The sequence below is a fragment of the Staurois parvus genome, unplaced genomic scaffold, assembly GCF_062004578.1.
Source record: "Staurois parvus isolate SC_StPar_1 unplaced genomic scaffold, SC_StPar_1.0 ptg000393l, whole genome shotgun sequence".
Taxonomy (NCBI): Eukaryota; Metazoa; Chordata; class Amphibia; order Anura; family Ranidae; genus Staurois; species Staurois parvus.
The window spans coordinates 2,089,280-2,104,188 of NW_028318189.1; the positions used below are offsets into that span (position 1 = coordinate 2,089,280).

A 14,909-nucleotide genomic window follows, 5' to 3' on the forward strand; every position below is an offset into this window, starting at 1 on the left:
CTCCACAGTGAATATGTATTGTTGGTATCCATAGCAATGGGAAACGCAGTAGCAATCAGTCTGCAGACCCCAGCCTCTATAGGGAGGTAGCAATGTGCTCTGCGTTGACGTTGGTGAGTCAGAATCTAATGAAGGGAGGAAATTCGGAGCTGTGAATAAGATGGGGAGGAGAATCCTCAGCCATAAAACACTTGCTACTGTCAGTATCTCGGTCTAAAAAGGCAGGTACAGCATTCTAAGGCTGCATATGAGCTTTCTTCACAGTTGCTCTCGTTTCTACCTACTGAGTGCACAGCTTGCCTTGTGGATTTAATCTAGATATTTCTTAGATGGAAAAATGACTGCTAATTTTCATTAAATGAGTGATGGGTTAATCAAAAAGATATATTTTGACTGCCATGTTTTGTTTAATTTCCTCTGCACATGCCAGAAACTTTAAAATACTTGGAAATCCATGTTGTATTTAGTCCAACAGCTATTGTAGACATGCATTGCTAATAATCTATGAATTTAGTTCCCGAAGCACGGTTTCTTCAGAGTGCAGACAAGGGAATATTTGGATATGCTATCTTGCAGTGAAACCACTAAAGGATCTTTGGGGCAATCTGGATGTTATACGTGTGTCTGCAGTAGCTGCAGGTGATCCAGAAACCAGGACCCAGACAGGGAAGCTTTCTTCTAATCCACACCAGCCTGAAGACACAACCTCCTGGATTCAGAGACACAATGGAAGGTAAGTACAATAGTACTGATTTTGTTCCATACACACCTCTGATGATAATGTAAACATTCCTTTAAAGTGTAACCGGACTACTGAGAACTCTAGGAACAGTTTTTTAAATGAAAACATGCAATACTGTCTCAGTGGGGGTAGTAAGCAGTAGCAATAGAGTTTTTGTTATATTTAGTTTTTTAATTCCGACTGTGTTTTTATTCTTTATGGTCATTGTTCAGAGCTGTTCTAGTGATGACAGCTCATTTAGAGCACTAGCAGTGATGTTACAAACCAGTCACACATTTTTAAGTTAGAGATCTTTAAATCAAACAAAAATTAAAATTGTGCCAATTCCAGGATTAAGCTATATGTCACTAATATTAAAAGCAACTGACGTTATTAGTATATTATTAGTATATCTAATAAATGAAATCACAGGTGTCATCTGCAATTCATACTTAAGATTTCATCAGTGCATCATTCAACCTGTTGTGTTCTAGTTACAGTTTCACAGCATGTCCTGAGTGCACTTATAGTTTTATAAAAAAAAACAGTTTGCTTGCCATGTTGAAATAATTGAAAAATTGAGAAGAAAAGGTTAATTTACTGATACAATACAAAAGACAACACTGTGCAGTAACCTAACCAGATACTGCTCAACCTCACCTAAGCGGATATCAGATTTACTGCTTATGTGACTACACAGCATTGATTTTGTACCATTAAACAAGCCCAATACTGTTGTGAAACCTATAAGACTTGATTGCATGTGTACATTGCTCACACACTGCATTAACATTACTAGATGACAAAACTCCTCCTTTAATTCATTGCTCTTACCCCTTTAACAAATTGGGCAGCACAGTAGCTAAATAGTTAGCACTTCTGCCTGGCAGTACTGAGGTTGTTGGTTTGAATCCCAACCATGGCACCACCTGCCTGGAGTTTGCATGTTCTCCCTGTGCCTGTGTGGGTTTCCTCCAGGTACTCTAGTTTCCTCCCACACTCCAAAGACATGTTGGTAGGTTAATTGGATCCTGTCTAAATTAGCCCTAGTATGTGTATGTATGTATGAATGTAAGTTAGAGATTTTAGATTGTACACCCCTTGAGGGTTAGGGACTGATGTGAATGTACAATATATATGTAAATTGATGGTGCTATATGAGTACCTGTAATAAATTTAAATTACAGGGTCAGTTCCATATTGTCAAATAGCAAGCAATATGTTTGCAACATTTAGTTTGTGCACAGGAAATCTATTTGCCATGTTCTGAACTGCAGTGACAAAGGCGTAAACAACTACTTTCCCATGATGATTGTACAATTTGTCAAGTTTAATTACAGTTATAAAGCTCTGGAATGTTTGCTATGAATCACAAAAAGCTGGAGAGAAGTACATACAAAGAGAATACCTAATCTACAAATGAAGAAACACTTGGAAGCCAGTAACATTTACTACACTTCCCCAGAAATCATTAGATCACTTCACAGCAGATAAACGTGTAAAAAAAAGATAAACCATGATAAAAATCAATATTTATTGAAAAATTTACATAGTACTTAATCATTCTGAACACAGCATAGAATCTGAGAGAGATTATCTGCTTTGTCTTCCCTTGAATTTACTATGGAAGCAGAACATTAAAGAATACTTTAAGGGACTAGTGCCTCAAGCTAATTTACAGATTAATTTGCACTATTTGCTGCTGACAAAGAACAGAAACAAAAATGAAAACCTTGAAAAACACAACTTTTACTAATATAGAGGATTATACTAGATAAAAACACCAGCCCAGAGAATAACAGCCCAAACTAAATGATTTCTTATTAAATTAACCTGGAAACAGTACTTAAAGGAAAACACTAGGATACCTTTAGGGAATTTATTTTGTACTTCTCACTGGAAAATGACTATTATTTTGAATAACCACAGTTTACTTGACATTCTCTTTTTTCATAAGGGTGTTTCACAGCAGATTTATAGATTTCCTCTTCAGTGTCAGGCTATGCATTTAGAATCCTTCCAATGGTTTTCAATTTTTTTTTTCAATTATTCTAAGCTGACTCATAGATTGCAATTTGAGACAGGGCTGTAAAGCTGGAACTATAATCTACATGTAATGAGGAGACATGACTGTCCTCTACATGTAATTAACAAACATTTAGACAACAACAACTATAGACGTAAAAGAAGCACAAGTTTACAAGATCATTTTCGTTAAGCACATCATATATACCTGTACAGCTAAGAAGGGTTAAACAAGTGTTAGGTTTCACTTATTATGTCTAGTTAAATATTATATGAACGGTGAAAACTAGAGGGCTCATTGGAGTGCAAGCTGTACAAGTAGGTTAATCACCTAACATGCTTTACCGACCATAACACTGCAACAAAAGCTCCTGGGTACCACTGCAAGAACTATATTGTAGCATGCTGGCAAATATTAAATGTTATGGTAGAAAATATATCTGTGCAAATGTTGTTTGTGAAATGCATAGTTACTGTAAGTATCTTTGCAGTAACACAAAATTAAAAAACACTATTACAGCCCATATCCTGACTAGATCATTAAAACACAGAGTACAATGAAAAAATGTTGAGCTCTACAGAAGCAAGCAGACATACTTGGTACTTTGAGTTGTGTCAGTGTAATTTAAAGGTTTAGTTCCCTTTTGTTCACTTGAGTATACATTAAAATGTTGTCCTCCATTTTTTAAAAATGATCCTTACTTTTGAAGCTGCTTCCACCATGAGTTTCTGCTTGGTGGTTAGATGCCTGACCCCTGGATACGTGGCCCCAGCACCTCATGAACAAGCGCCCAACTATGAGAATTCAATTTGCGCAGACTGCTTTTTCTTTCACTCACAGAGCATTGAGCTCAGCTGGTGCTGAGAGAGAGTGTGGATTGTGCATGCGTGGTTAGGCAAACCGAGCTGTCATAGCCAAGCTGAGTGCTGTTCACCTATCTACAGATCACTTGCTCAGCTACCTCTGCTTCATCAAGTGTGGTCTGAGGAACTTATCATCTCTGGGCATGTCCACGAACCCAGGGAGATGGGTAAAAGGAATTAAAGGTGCCTGTGAATGCATCTGAGCATAGTGAGTAAATGGGCACTCTGCTACACTCCACCTCACTTGAACTTGCTTTTCCTAGCAAGTTGGCACATCAGTCATATTCATCCTGTGCAAAGTGTACAGGGAGTCTCTGAAGGACATCTTTCACAATGGGGGCATGGACCTGAGCAAAGTGACCATTGGTCTGTAATATTGTCAGGATTCATGTCTTCTTGTGGGAGTTCTGGAGATGATGGTGGCAAAGCGGGAGGCAGTTACCACTGAACCTTCCTTGGTAGAGACATTTGTGGCTTACAAATTTGCACAGGCTCTACAAAACCCCCTTGTGGGTCTTTTTGTGGGTCTCTGTGAGTTTGAGAAATTTACGTCGTAGGTGTCTTGGGATTTTTTGGGTTCCTTCTCCCTTGCTATTGCAGACTACCATGCCTGGAATGGACTGTCATAGAACAACTACAGTGCATTTTTCCCATGATGCTTGAACTTTTCCTTGCTGGTGTGTAAATTTACATTGGACTAGCACTCTTTCCCCAGAGCTTGGTGCTTCCAACTCTTTACTCCATCCATGACCAATTTTTAACAAACTGATGAACTTAAGACAGGTGTCTTTTTCACTCCTGTTTCCAAGAAATCAGAGTGTGTTCAAGTTCTTCTGTGCACATTATAGTTCTTTGAGGTCTGTGGGCTTCTCGGGAGTATGACCAAACATAACATGGCAGGGTGGATGGCCTGTCGAGGACTGTACTGTGTTGTTTGTCTTTTCAGACTACTTAAGCTAAGTTATGGGTCAATTTAATTTGTTTCTCATGGATTCATTGTCTCAGCAGTTGCTTCACAATGCAACTGAATCTCTCATGTGCCCCTTTTGGGTATTACTGGGTAGTGTGCAAATTATTAATGCCTTATGGAGTGGCACTATTCTTGGAAGAACATGATCTCAAAACAAGGTCCCTGGTTTGAATGAGATGTCTGTGAACAGCCATAGGGAAGGAAGAAGTGGTTCCACATCATCTGGGTTGTGGGCTCGGTGGTCAGATTGCATGTTGGTACTGGCACCGCATACTTGGTAAAGTGGTCTACTATAACTAGAACATGAGGGTTAGAGATGAGCGAATCGAACTTGGCGAAGTGGAATTCGTTTCGAATATTAGGAAAAATTCAATTCGCACCGAATCCGAAAATTAGCAAACTTCGGATGCACGAATCAAATTTTTCCCGATCAGCCGATTTTCATCCCTTCTACAGCCGGCAAAAAGTGTCCCTGCAGAGAGCTCCGCTATTTCTGACAGTTCTCTGACAGTTCCTTCACATTTACAGCGGTTGAAACATTGTATCTATTTGTTTCCATTTAGGATACAGATGTTTTTATTCGGAAACAAATAGATACAATGTTTCAACCGCTGTAAATGTGAAGGAACTGTCAGAGAACTGTCAGAAATAGCGGAGCTCTCTGCAGATACACTTTTTGCTGTACTGGAATTCTTCTTCTTTTCATTCTTCTTCTTCTTTTCATTCTTCTTCTTCTTCTTCTTCTTTTCATTCTTCTTCTTCTTTTCATCCTTCTTCTTCTTCTTTTCATTCTTCTTCTTCTTCTTTTCATTCTTCTTCTTCTTCTTTTCATTCTTCTTTTCATTCTTCTTCTTCTTCTTTTCATTCTTCTTCTTCTTATTTTCATTCTTCTTTTCATTCTTCTTCTTCTTCTTTTCATTCTTCTTTTCATTCTTCTCATTCTTCTTTTCATTCTTCTTTTCATTCTTCTTCTCATTCTTCTTTTCATTCTTCTTCTTCTTCTTTTCATTCTTCTTCTTCTTTTCATTCTTCTTCTTCTTCTTTTCATTCTTCTTTTCATTCTTCTTCTTCTTCTTCTTCTTTTCATTCTTCTTCTTCTTCTTTTCATTCTTCTTTTCATTCTTCTTTTCATTCTTCTCATTCTTCTTTTCATTCTTCTTCTTCTTCTTTTCATTCTTCTTCTTCTTCTTCTTTTCATTCTTCTTCTTTTCATTCTTCTTCTTCTTCTTCTTTTCATTCTTCTTCTTTTCATTCTTCTTCTTCTTCTTCTTCTTATTTTCATTCTTCTTCTTTTCATTCTTCTTCTTCTTCTTTTCATTCTTCTTCTTCTTTTCATTCTTCTTTTCATTCTTCTCATTCTTCTTTTCATTCTTCTTTTCATTCTTCTTTTCATTCTTCTTCTCATTCTTCTTTTCATTCTTCTTCTTCTTTTCATTCTTCTTCTTCTTTTCATTCTTCTTCTTCTTCTTCTTTTCATTCTTCTTCTTCTTCTTCTTCTTCTCGTCGTGCCCCGTGACTGCCCAAATGAGTGAAGTGTGCGGTGATTCTAAGATCGACGGCACTCATCTGCATGTCATACTGACTGACAGTATTATTTCTCTTCCCCAGCAGACTCCAAGGGCATTTAAATTAAAGGTACAGTGTTCTGCACTAATATAAAGGCTCTCTGAAGCCTAGAAACCCTTTTAATAAGTTAAATTCGCAGCGAATAAATTCGCATCGAATCGAATTTCTTCCGCAAATTCGGCGAATCAGCCGAATCGAATTTTTGAATAATTCGCTCATCTCTAATGAGGGTATTCATCTTTGGGTATATCAAGTGTAAGTCGATAGTCAGTACTTCCAGTGGGGCAGACATGTGCCAAGTCAGAGTTAGAATTTGGGTCACAGCACCTTTTGACACTATACAAACCACACCATTTCAGCAGACTTGTCCAATCAACTGGAACAGTCCCACGGCTTGTATTTTGTACCAGGTGAACATTTTGTGAACATCCTAGCACTCCAGTTCTATGTGGACTTTTTCTGTCAGAGAAGGACCTTCACAGTACAACCTACTAGATCACTGATGAATTGTGGGTGTTCTGTCTCTCCAATCTAAGCATTGAAAGTGTGATCTCTATAACTTACAGTTGTGATGAGATAGTGATAACTCCAATCTTAGTTGAATAACAAAGGCAGTGACTCGATCTCGATGACACCTTGTAGATCGTGTGAAGTTTATTCCATAAACTGAGAGAATCTTACAACAATGAACATCAGATAGGTGAAAAGATCATAATGTGATCTGCTTCCATAAGACATGAGGCTAGAAGCTGAAATGCATTACTGGGAAAGGGTGGAGCTATCTATACAGTATGAACTAAACCAGAGGAAAGGGAGGAGCAGAGACAAAATACAAAGAACACTTAAAGGCATATGACAGTCATGTGGAACATGACACTCCCCGTCGAAATCTATGATTTCTATTATAACAAACTTTAGTCCAATATAAGAAATGAAGATTCTTTCCAGGAACATCTGCAAAACAAGAAGGAAAGTAAGAACAAATGAAAAAAATGCAAACATTTTGCATAATACTTGCAGATGTTGGTCTCGAAAGTCTAGGCTGAGACATGGAAATCCATATTCAGAGGGGAAGGCAGCAACATGCACTATTCCTTCTTACTTCCCTTTAAATCAAGTTGATGACTTGTCTTCCTCTTTGGGCAAAAGAAGTACCAGTTCCTTTATAGGCCTGCAGTAAAGGTGTGCAGAACCTTGTTTCATGGTGAATGATAGAGATGAGCGAATTATTCAAAAATTTGATTCGGCTGATTCGCCGAATTTGCGGAATAAATTTGATTCGATGCGAATTTATTCGCTGCGAATTTAACTTATTAAAAGGGTTTCTAGGCTTCAGAGAGCCTTTATATTAGTGCAGAACACTGTACCTTTAATTTAAATGCCCTTGGAGTCTGCTGGGGAAGAGAAATAATACTGTCAGTCGGTATGACATGCAGATGAGTGCCGTCGATCTTAGAATCACCGCACACTTCACTCATTTGGGCAGTCACGGGGCCAAAACCAGAGTGTGGAGCCACAGTGTGGCGGTGGAGGCAGCAGCAATGGGAGGCCATACAGCACCCTATGACAAAATGGAACCCACCAGCAGTGTGAGGAGACCTGAAAGTGGCACATGGCAGAGTGTGGCGATGGAGACAGCAGCAATGGGAGGCCGTACAGGGACCCATGAGACACTCTGGACCTGGCAGCAGCATGAGGAGGCGGTAAAGGGGCCCATGGCAGAGTGGCAAAGCGTAAGCAGCTTAAATTGAAGGCCATACAGAGGCCTATGTTAAAAAGTCCCCCCAGCAGCAGTGTGGGGAGACGACTATCAAGAGTCCAATGGCAGAGTGGCGGAGCAGAAGCAGCTTCAATTGAAGAAGAAGAGGATGAGGATGAAGAAGAAGAAGAAGAGGATGAGGAAGAAGAAGAAGAAGAAGAAGAGGATGAGGATGAAGAAGAAGAAGAAGAAGAAGAAGATGAGGAAGAAGAAGAAGAAGAAGAAGAAGAAGAGGATGAAGAAGAAGAAGAAGAAGAAGAAGATGAGGATGAGGAAGAAGAAGAAGAGGATGAGGATGAGTATGAAGAAGAAGAAGAAGAAGAGGATGAGGAAGAAGAAGAAGAAGAAGAGGATGAGGATGAAGAAGAAGAAGAAGAAGAAGAGGATGCGGAAGAAGAAGAAGAAGAAGAGGATGAGGATGAAGAAGAAGAAGAAGAAGAAGATGAGGATGAGGATGAAGAAGAAGAAGAAGAAGAAGAGGATGAGGATGAGGATGATGAAGAAGAAGAGGATGAGGATGAGGATGAAGAAGATGAGGATGAGGAAGAAGAAGAAGAAGAGGATGAGGATGAGGAAGAAGAAGAAGAAGAATAAGAAGAAGAGGATGAGGATGAAGAAGCAGAAGAAGATGAGGATGAAGAAGAAGAAGAAGAAGAAGAAGAAGAAGAAGAAGAGGATGCGGAAGAAGAAGAAGAAGAGGATGAGGAAGAAGATGAAGAAGAAGAGGATGAGGATGAAGAAGAAGAAGATGAGGATGATGAAGAAGAAGAGGATGAGGATGAAGAAGAAGAAGAGGATGAGGATGAGGATGAAGAAGAAGAAAAGGATGAGGATGAGGAAGAAGAAGAAGAGGATGAGGATGAAGAAGAAGAAGAAGAAGAAGAAGAAGAAGAAGAAGAGGATGAGGATGAAGAAGAAGAAGATGAGGATGAAGAAGAAGAAGAAGAGGATGAGGATGAAGAAGAAGAAGAGGATGAGGAAGAAGAAGAAGAGGATGAGGATGAAGAAGAAGAAGAAGAGGATGAGGATGAAGAATAAGAAGAGGATGAGGATGAAGAAGAGGATGAGGATGAAGAAGAAGAGGATGATGGTGAGGAAGAAGAAGAAGAAGAAGAAGAAGAAGAAGAGGAGGATGAGGATGAAGAAGAAGAAGAAGAAGAAGAAGAGGAGGATGAGGATGAAGAAGAAGAAGAAGAGGATGAGGATGAAGAAGAAGAAGAAGAAGAGGATGAAGAAGAAGAAGAAGAAGAAGAGGATGAGGATGAAGAAGAAGAGGATGAGGATGAAGAAGAAGAGAATGAGGATGAAGAAGAGGATGAGGATGAAGAAGAAGAAGAAGAAGAGGAAGAGGATGAGGATGAAGAAGAAGAAGAAGAAGAAGAAGAAGAGGATGAGGATGAAGAAGAAGAAGAAGAAGAAGAAGTAGGATGAAAATAAGAAGAATTCCATTCCAGCAAAAAGTGTATCTGCAGAGAGCTCCGCTATTTCTGACAGTTCTCTGACAGTTCCTTCACATTTACAGCGGTTGAAACATTGTATCTATTTGTTTCCGAATAAAAACATCTGTATCCTAAATGGAAACAAATAGATACAATGTTTCAACCGCTGTAAATGTGAAGGAACTGTCAGAGAACTGTCAGAAATAGCGGAGCTCTCTGCAGGGACACTTTTTGCCGGCTGTAGAAGGGATGAAAATCGGCCGATCGGGGAAAATTCGATTCGTGTATCCGAAGTTTGCTAATTTTCGGATTCGGCGCTAATCGAATTTTTCCTAATATTCGAAACGAATTCCACTTCGCCAAGTTCGATTCGCTCATCTCTAGTGAATATAGCCAAGATGTGTCCAGAAATGCAATAGTAGGTACTGCACGACTGCACGGTTGAGGCTAGTGGGAACACAGTGCCATTGTTCAGGTGTAGAGAACTTCCTTAGGCATTCCACTCTGTTGCCGACATACATGTAGAACTGTCTTGTACGATTGTGTATATATCCTAGCATTATTTTGCTGTCTGTATAAAAGTCAAAGGAGTCTATTTCAGCATCTGTCTCAAGTTCTGTGAAACATGACAGTGGGGGAATATTATTCTGTGGTACAGTAAACCATTCACTCAGCATTTTGTTGGTTGCTGATAGTAGCTCTGATCTCTCTTCGAAACTGGGCCACCATCTTAACTAGAGATGAGCGAATTATTCAAAAATTCGATTCGACCGATTCGGCGAATTCGTGAAAAAATTTTGATTCGAGTCAAATATATTCGCTACGAATTTAACTTATAAAAGGGTGTTTCTAGGCTTCAGAGAGCCTTTATATTAGTGCAGAACACTGTACCTTTAATTTAAATGCCCTTGGAGTCTGCTGGGGAAGAGAAATAATACTGACAGTCAGTATGACATGCAGATGAGTGCCGTCGATCTTAGAATCACCGCACACTTCACTCATTTGGGCAGTCACGGGGCCAAAACCAGAGTGTGGAGCCACAGTGTGGCGGTGGAGGCAGCAGCAATGGGAGGCCATACAGCACCCTATGACAAAAATGGAAACCACCAGCAGTGTGAGGAGACCTGAAAGTGGCACATGGCAGAGTGTGGCGATGGAGACAGCAGCAATGGGAGGCCGTACAGGGACCCATGACACACTCTGGACCTGGCAGCAGCATGAGGAGGCGGTACAGGGGCCCATGACAGATTACGGGCCTGGCAGCAGCATGAGGAGTTGGTACGGGGGCCCATGGCAGATTACGGGCCTGGCAGCAGCAATGGGAGGCCGTACAGGGACCCATGACACACTCTGGACCTGGCAGCAGCATGAGGAGGCGGTACAGGGGCCCATGACAGATTACGGGCCTGGCAGCAGCATGAGGAGTCGGTACGGGGGCCCATGACACACTTTGGACCTGGCAGCAGCATGAGGAGGCGGTACAGGGGCGCATGACAGATTACGAGCCTGGCAGCAGCAACTTGGACAGGAGGACGTTCAGCTTCTGCACCGTCGGGTGCGTGCTCGCAAACTGTTGTCTCTTGGAAACGGATTCCAAGAAAGACTGCTGACGGAATCCGTGAAGAGGAGTAGCAGGAGAAGGAGCATCTGAACGAGCGGAATATGCCAACAAGCGACAACAGGGGCCCATGACAGATTACGGGCCTGGCAGCAGCATGAGGAGTCGGTACGGGGGCCCATGGCAGATTACGGGCCTGGCAGCAGCAATGGGAGGCCCATAATCTGCCAGCACCCTATGACAATAAATGGAACACACCAGCAGTGTGTGAGGAGACCTGAAAGTGGCACATGGCAGAGTGTGGCGATGGAGACAGCAGCAATGGGAGGCCGTACAGGGACCCATGAGAGACTCTGGACCTGGCAGCAGCATGAGGAGGCGGTACAGGGGCCCATGGCAGATTTGGGGCCTGGCAGCAGCTATGGGAGGCCCGTAATCTGCCAGCACCCTATAACAAAAAATGGAACCCACCAGCAGTGTGAGGAGACCTGAAAGTGGCACATGGCAGAGTGTGGCGATGGAGACAGCAGCAATGGGAGGCCGTACAGGGACCCATGAGAGACTGTGGACCTGGCAGCAGCATGAGGAGGCGGTACTGGGGCCCATGGCAGATTAGGGGCCTGGCAGCAGCAATGGGAGGCCCGTAATCTGCCAGCACCCTATGACAAAAAATGGAACACACCAGCAGTGTGAGGAGACCTGAAAGTGGCACATGGCAGAGTGTGGCGATGGAGACAGCAGCAATGGGAGGCGGTTCAGGGACCCATGAGACACTGTGGACCTGGCAGCAGCATGAGGAGGCAGTACAGGGGCCCATGGCAGATTAAGGCCTGGCAGCAGCAATGGGAGACCCGTAATCTGCCAGCACCCTATGACAAAATGGAACCCTGGGCTGGGGCAGGCAGAACCGCCGTATCTTTATCACGGTTTTCCCAGGCCACCGAATGGCGACGCTGCATATGCTGCCGCAACGCTGTAGTCCCAACATGGGCCCCCTGGCCACGCTTGACTTTCTGGCCACATAGTCGACATACGGCTACGTTTACTTCCTCGGGCGGCTTGACGAAAAATTGCCACACCGCCGAGTAGGAAACTTTGCCCCGCTACTCCTCACTGGCTGACTGCTACTTCCTCCGTGCACACCGGCACCACTACTGGCCGTGGTGGTAGGCTGCAGTGGAGCTGGTGCTCTACTCCGTGGCCGTTTGCCTCCACTGACACTGCTGCGACCCTGCTGCCTCCTGGCAGCAGCAATGGGAAGCCGTACAGGGACCCATGACACACTCTGGACCTGGCAGCAGCATGAAGAGGCGGTACAGGGGCCCATGGCAGATTAGGGGCCTGGCAGCAGCAATGGGAGGCCCGTAATCTGCCAGCACCCTATGACAAAAAATGGAACACACCAGCAGTGTGAGGAGACCTGAAAGTGGCACATGGCATGAGACACTGTGGACCTGGCAGCAGCATGAGGAGGCGGTACAGGGGCCCATGGCAGATTAGGGGCCTGGCAGCAGCTATGGGAGGCCCGTAATCTGCCAGCACCCTATGACAAAAAATGGAACACACCAGCAGTGTGTGAGGAGACCTGAAAATGGCACATGGCAGAGTGTCGCGATGGAGACAGCAGCAATGGGAGGCCGTACAGGGACCCATGAGACACTGTGGACCTGGCAGCAGCATGAGGAGGCGGTACAGGGGCCCATGGCAGATTACGGGCCTGGCAGCAGCAATGGGAGGCCCGTAATCTGCCAGCACCCTATGACAAAAAATGGAACACACCAGCAGTGTGAGGAGACCTGAAAGTGGCACATGACATGAGACACTGTGGACCTGGCAGCAGCATGAGGAGGCGGTACAGGGGCCCATGGCAGATTAGGGGCCTGGCAGCAGCTATGGGAGGCCCGTAATCTGCCAGCACCCTATGACAAAAAATGGAACACACCAGCAGTGTGAGGAGACCTGAAAGTGGCACATGACATGAGACACTGTGGACCTGGCAGCAGCATGAGGAGGCGGTACAGGGGCCCATGGCAGATTAGAGGCCTGGCAGCAGCTATGGGAGTCCCGTAATCTGCCAGCACCCTATGACAAAAAATGGAACACACCAGCAGTGTGAGGAGACCTGAAAGTGGCACATGACATGAGACACTGTGGACCTGGCAGCAGCATGAGGAGGCGGTACAGGGGCCCATGGCAGATTAGAGGCCTGGCAGCAGCTATGGGAGTCCCGTAATCTGCCAGCACCCTATGACAAAAAATGGAACACACCAGCAGTGTGTGAGGAGACCTGAAAGTGGCACATGGCAGAGTGTGGCGATGGAGACAGCAGCAATGGGAGGCCGTACAGGGACCCATGAGAGACTCTGGACCTGGCAGCAGCATGAGGAGGCGGTACAGGGGCCCATGGCAGATTACGGGCCTGGCAGCAGCAATGGGAGATCCGTAATCTGCCAGCACCCTATGACAAAAAATGGAACACAACAGCAGTGTGAGGAGACCTGAAAGTGGCACATGGCATGAGACACTGTGGACCTGGCAGCAGCATGAGGAGGCGGTACAGGGGCCCATGGCAGATTAGGGGCCTGGCAGCAGCTATGGGAGGCCCGTAATCTGCCAGCACCCTATGACAAAAAATGGAACACACCAGCAGTGTGTGAGGAGACCTGAAAGTGGCACATGGCAGAGTGTGGCGATGGAGACAGCAGCAATGGGAGGCCGTACAGGGACCCATGACACACTCTGGACCTGGCAGCAGCATGAGGAGGCGGTACAGAGGCCCATGGCAGATTACGGGCCTATCAGCAGCAATGGGAGGCCCGTAATCTGCCAGCACCCTATGACAAAAAATGGAACACACCAGCAGTGTGAGGAGACCTGAAAGTGGCACATGTTTGGGGCATGATTCATGGCGGATTTAGTCAGTTGTGTCAGGAACTGGTGGTTTGAAATCCAGACTAATCCACGCCTGATTCATTTTCACAAACGTGAGTCTCTCCACACTTTGGGTGGACAGTCGTGTCCTCCGCGGAGTTACAATACCTCCTGCCGCACTAAACACGCGCTCCGATGCCACGCTACTGGCCGGGCATGACAGCCTTTCAAGGGCAAATTCAGCTAGTTGGGGCCAAAGGTCAAGTTTCGTTGCCCAGTAGTCAAGGGGATTGTCTACCTCGGTTGGCAGGGTGCTGTCCAAGTAGGCCTAAGCCTGTTGTTTGAGGTCCTGCTCCAGGTCCACCTGATGCTGCTGCTGCGGCTGGTTAGTAGTTTCCTCACTGCGCTGGTGAAGAAAGCTACTCATCATCGACTGCAGACTGAGGCAGCTGCTGCTGGTGGAGCTGCCACTGCTCCTACCACCCCACCCCTCCCCTGCTGCCATGGCAGCAGAACGCGAGCGCACAGGGCCCACAGTGTCTGAGGATGGACGTTGGCGCAGAAAGGCAGAGACCAGCTGACTACATAGGTGGTTTTTATAGTACGTTATTTTGGCCTCCCTCTCAGCAGGCGTGAAAAAGGCCACCATTTTTGAACGGTAGCGAGGGTCCAACAAGGTGGACAGCCAAAAGTCATCCCTCTGTCTGATGGTTATTATTCGGCTGTCGCTACGCAAGCAAGCGAGCATGCTATGGGCCATTTGTGCCAAGGAATGCGAGGGACTCCCTGCCTCCATCTCCACAGCATACTGCCACGGTGCGTCTGGGTCCTCCTCCTCTACCAGATGCTCCTGCTCCTCCACTCCTGTCCGCTGAGTGGAAAAACCACCCATTTCACTCAATAATTCCTGAGCACCAATGTCCTCCTCTACCTCCTCCTCTTCTTCCTGTCCTCCCCCCACAGGGGTCATGTGGCGTTGAGATCTGTGCGCCACGTCTACCGCACCCTGACCAGCCATTGTTAACAGCATTTGTTTCAGGACGTGCAACAGAGGAATGACGTCGTTCATCCCATAGTCCTGCCGACTCACGAATAGCGTGGCCTCCTCAAAGGGCCTGAGCAAGCGCAGGTGTCAC

The 14,909-nt window shown here is 44.8% G+C and overlaps 1 protein-coding gene across 1 annotated transcript in view; it reads left to right on the top strand.

The window, feature by feature from the left end:
* Window positions 1-461: 461 nt before the first annotated feature.
* Window positions 462-14,909, top strand: part of NPFFR1 (neuropeptide FF receptor 1) — a 404,438-nt gene continuing 389,990 nt past the window's right edge. Inside the window, exon 1 of the mRNA XM_089686193.1 lies at window positions 462-733. Coding sequence (XP_089542319.1) covers window positions 727-733 — 7 coding nt within the window. The 5' untranslated portion in view covers window positions 462-726. The remainder of the gene's footprint in view (window positions 734-14,909) is intronic.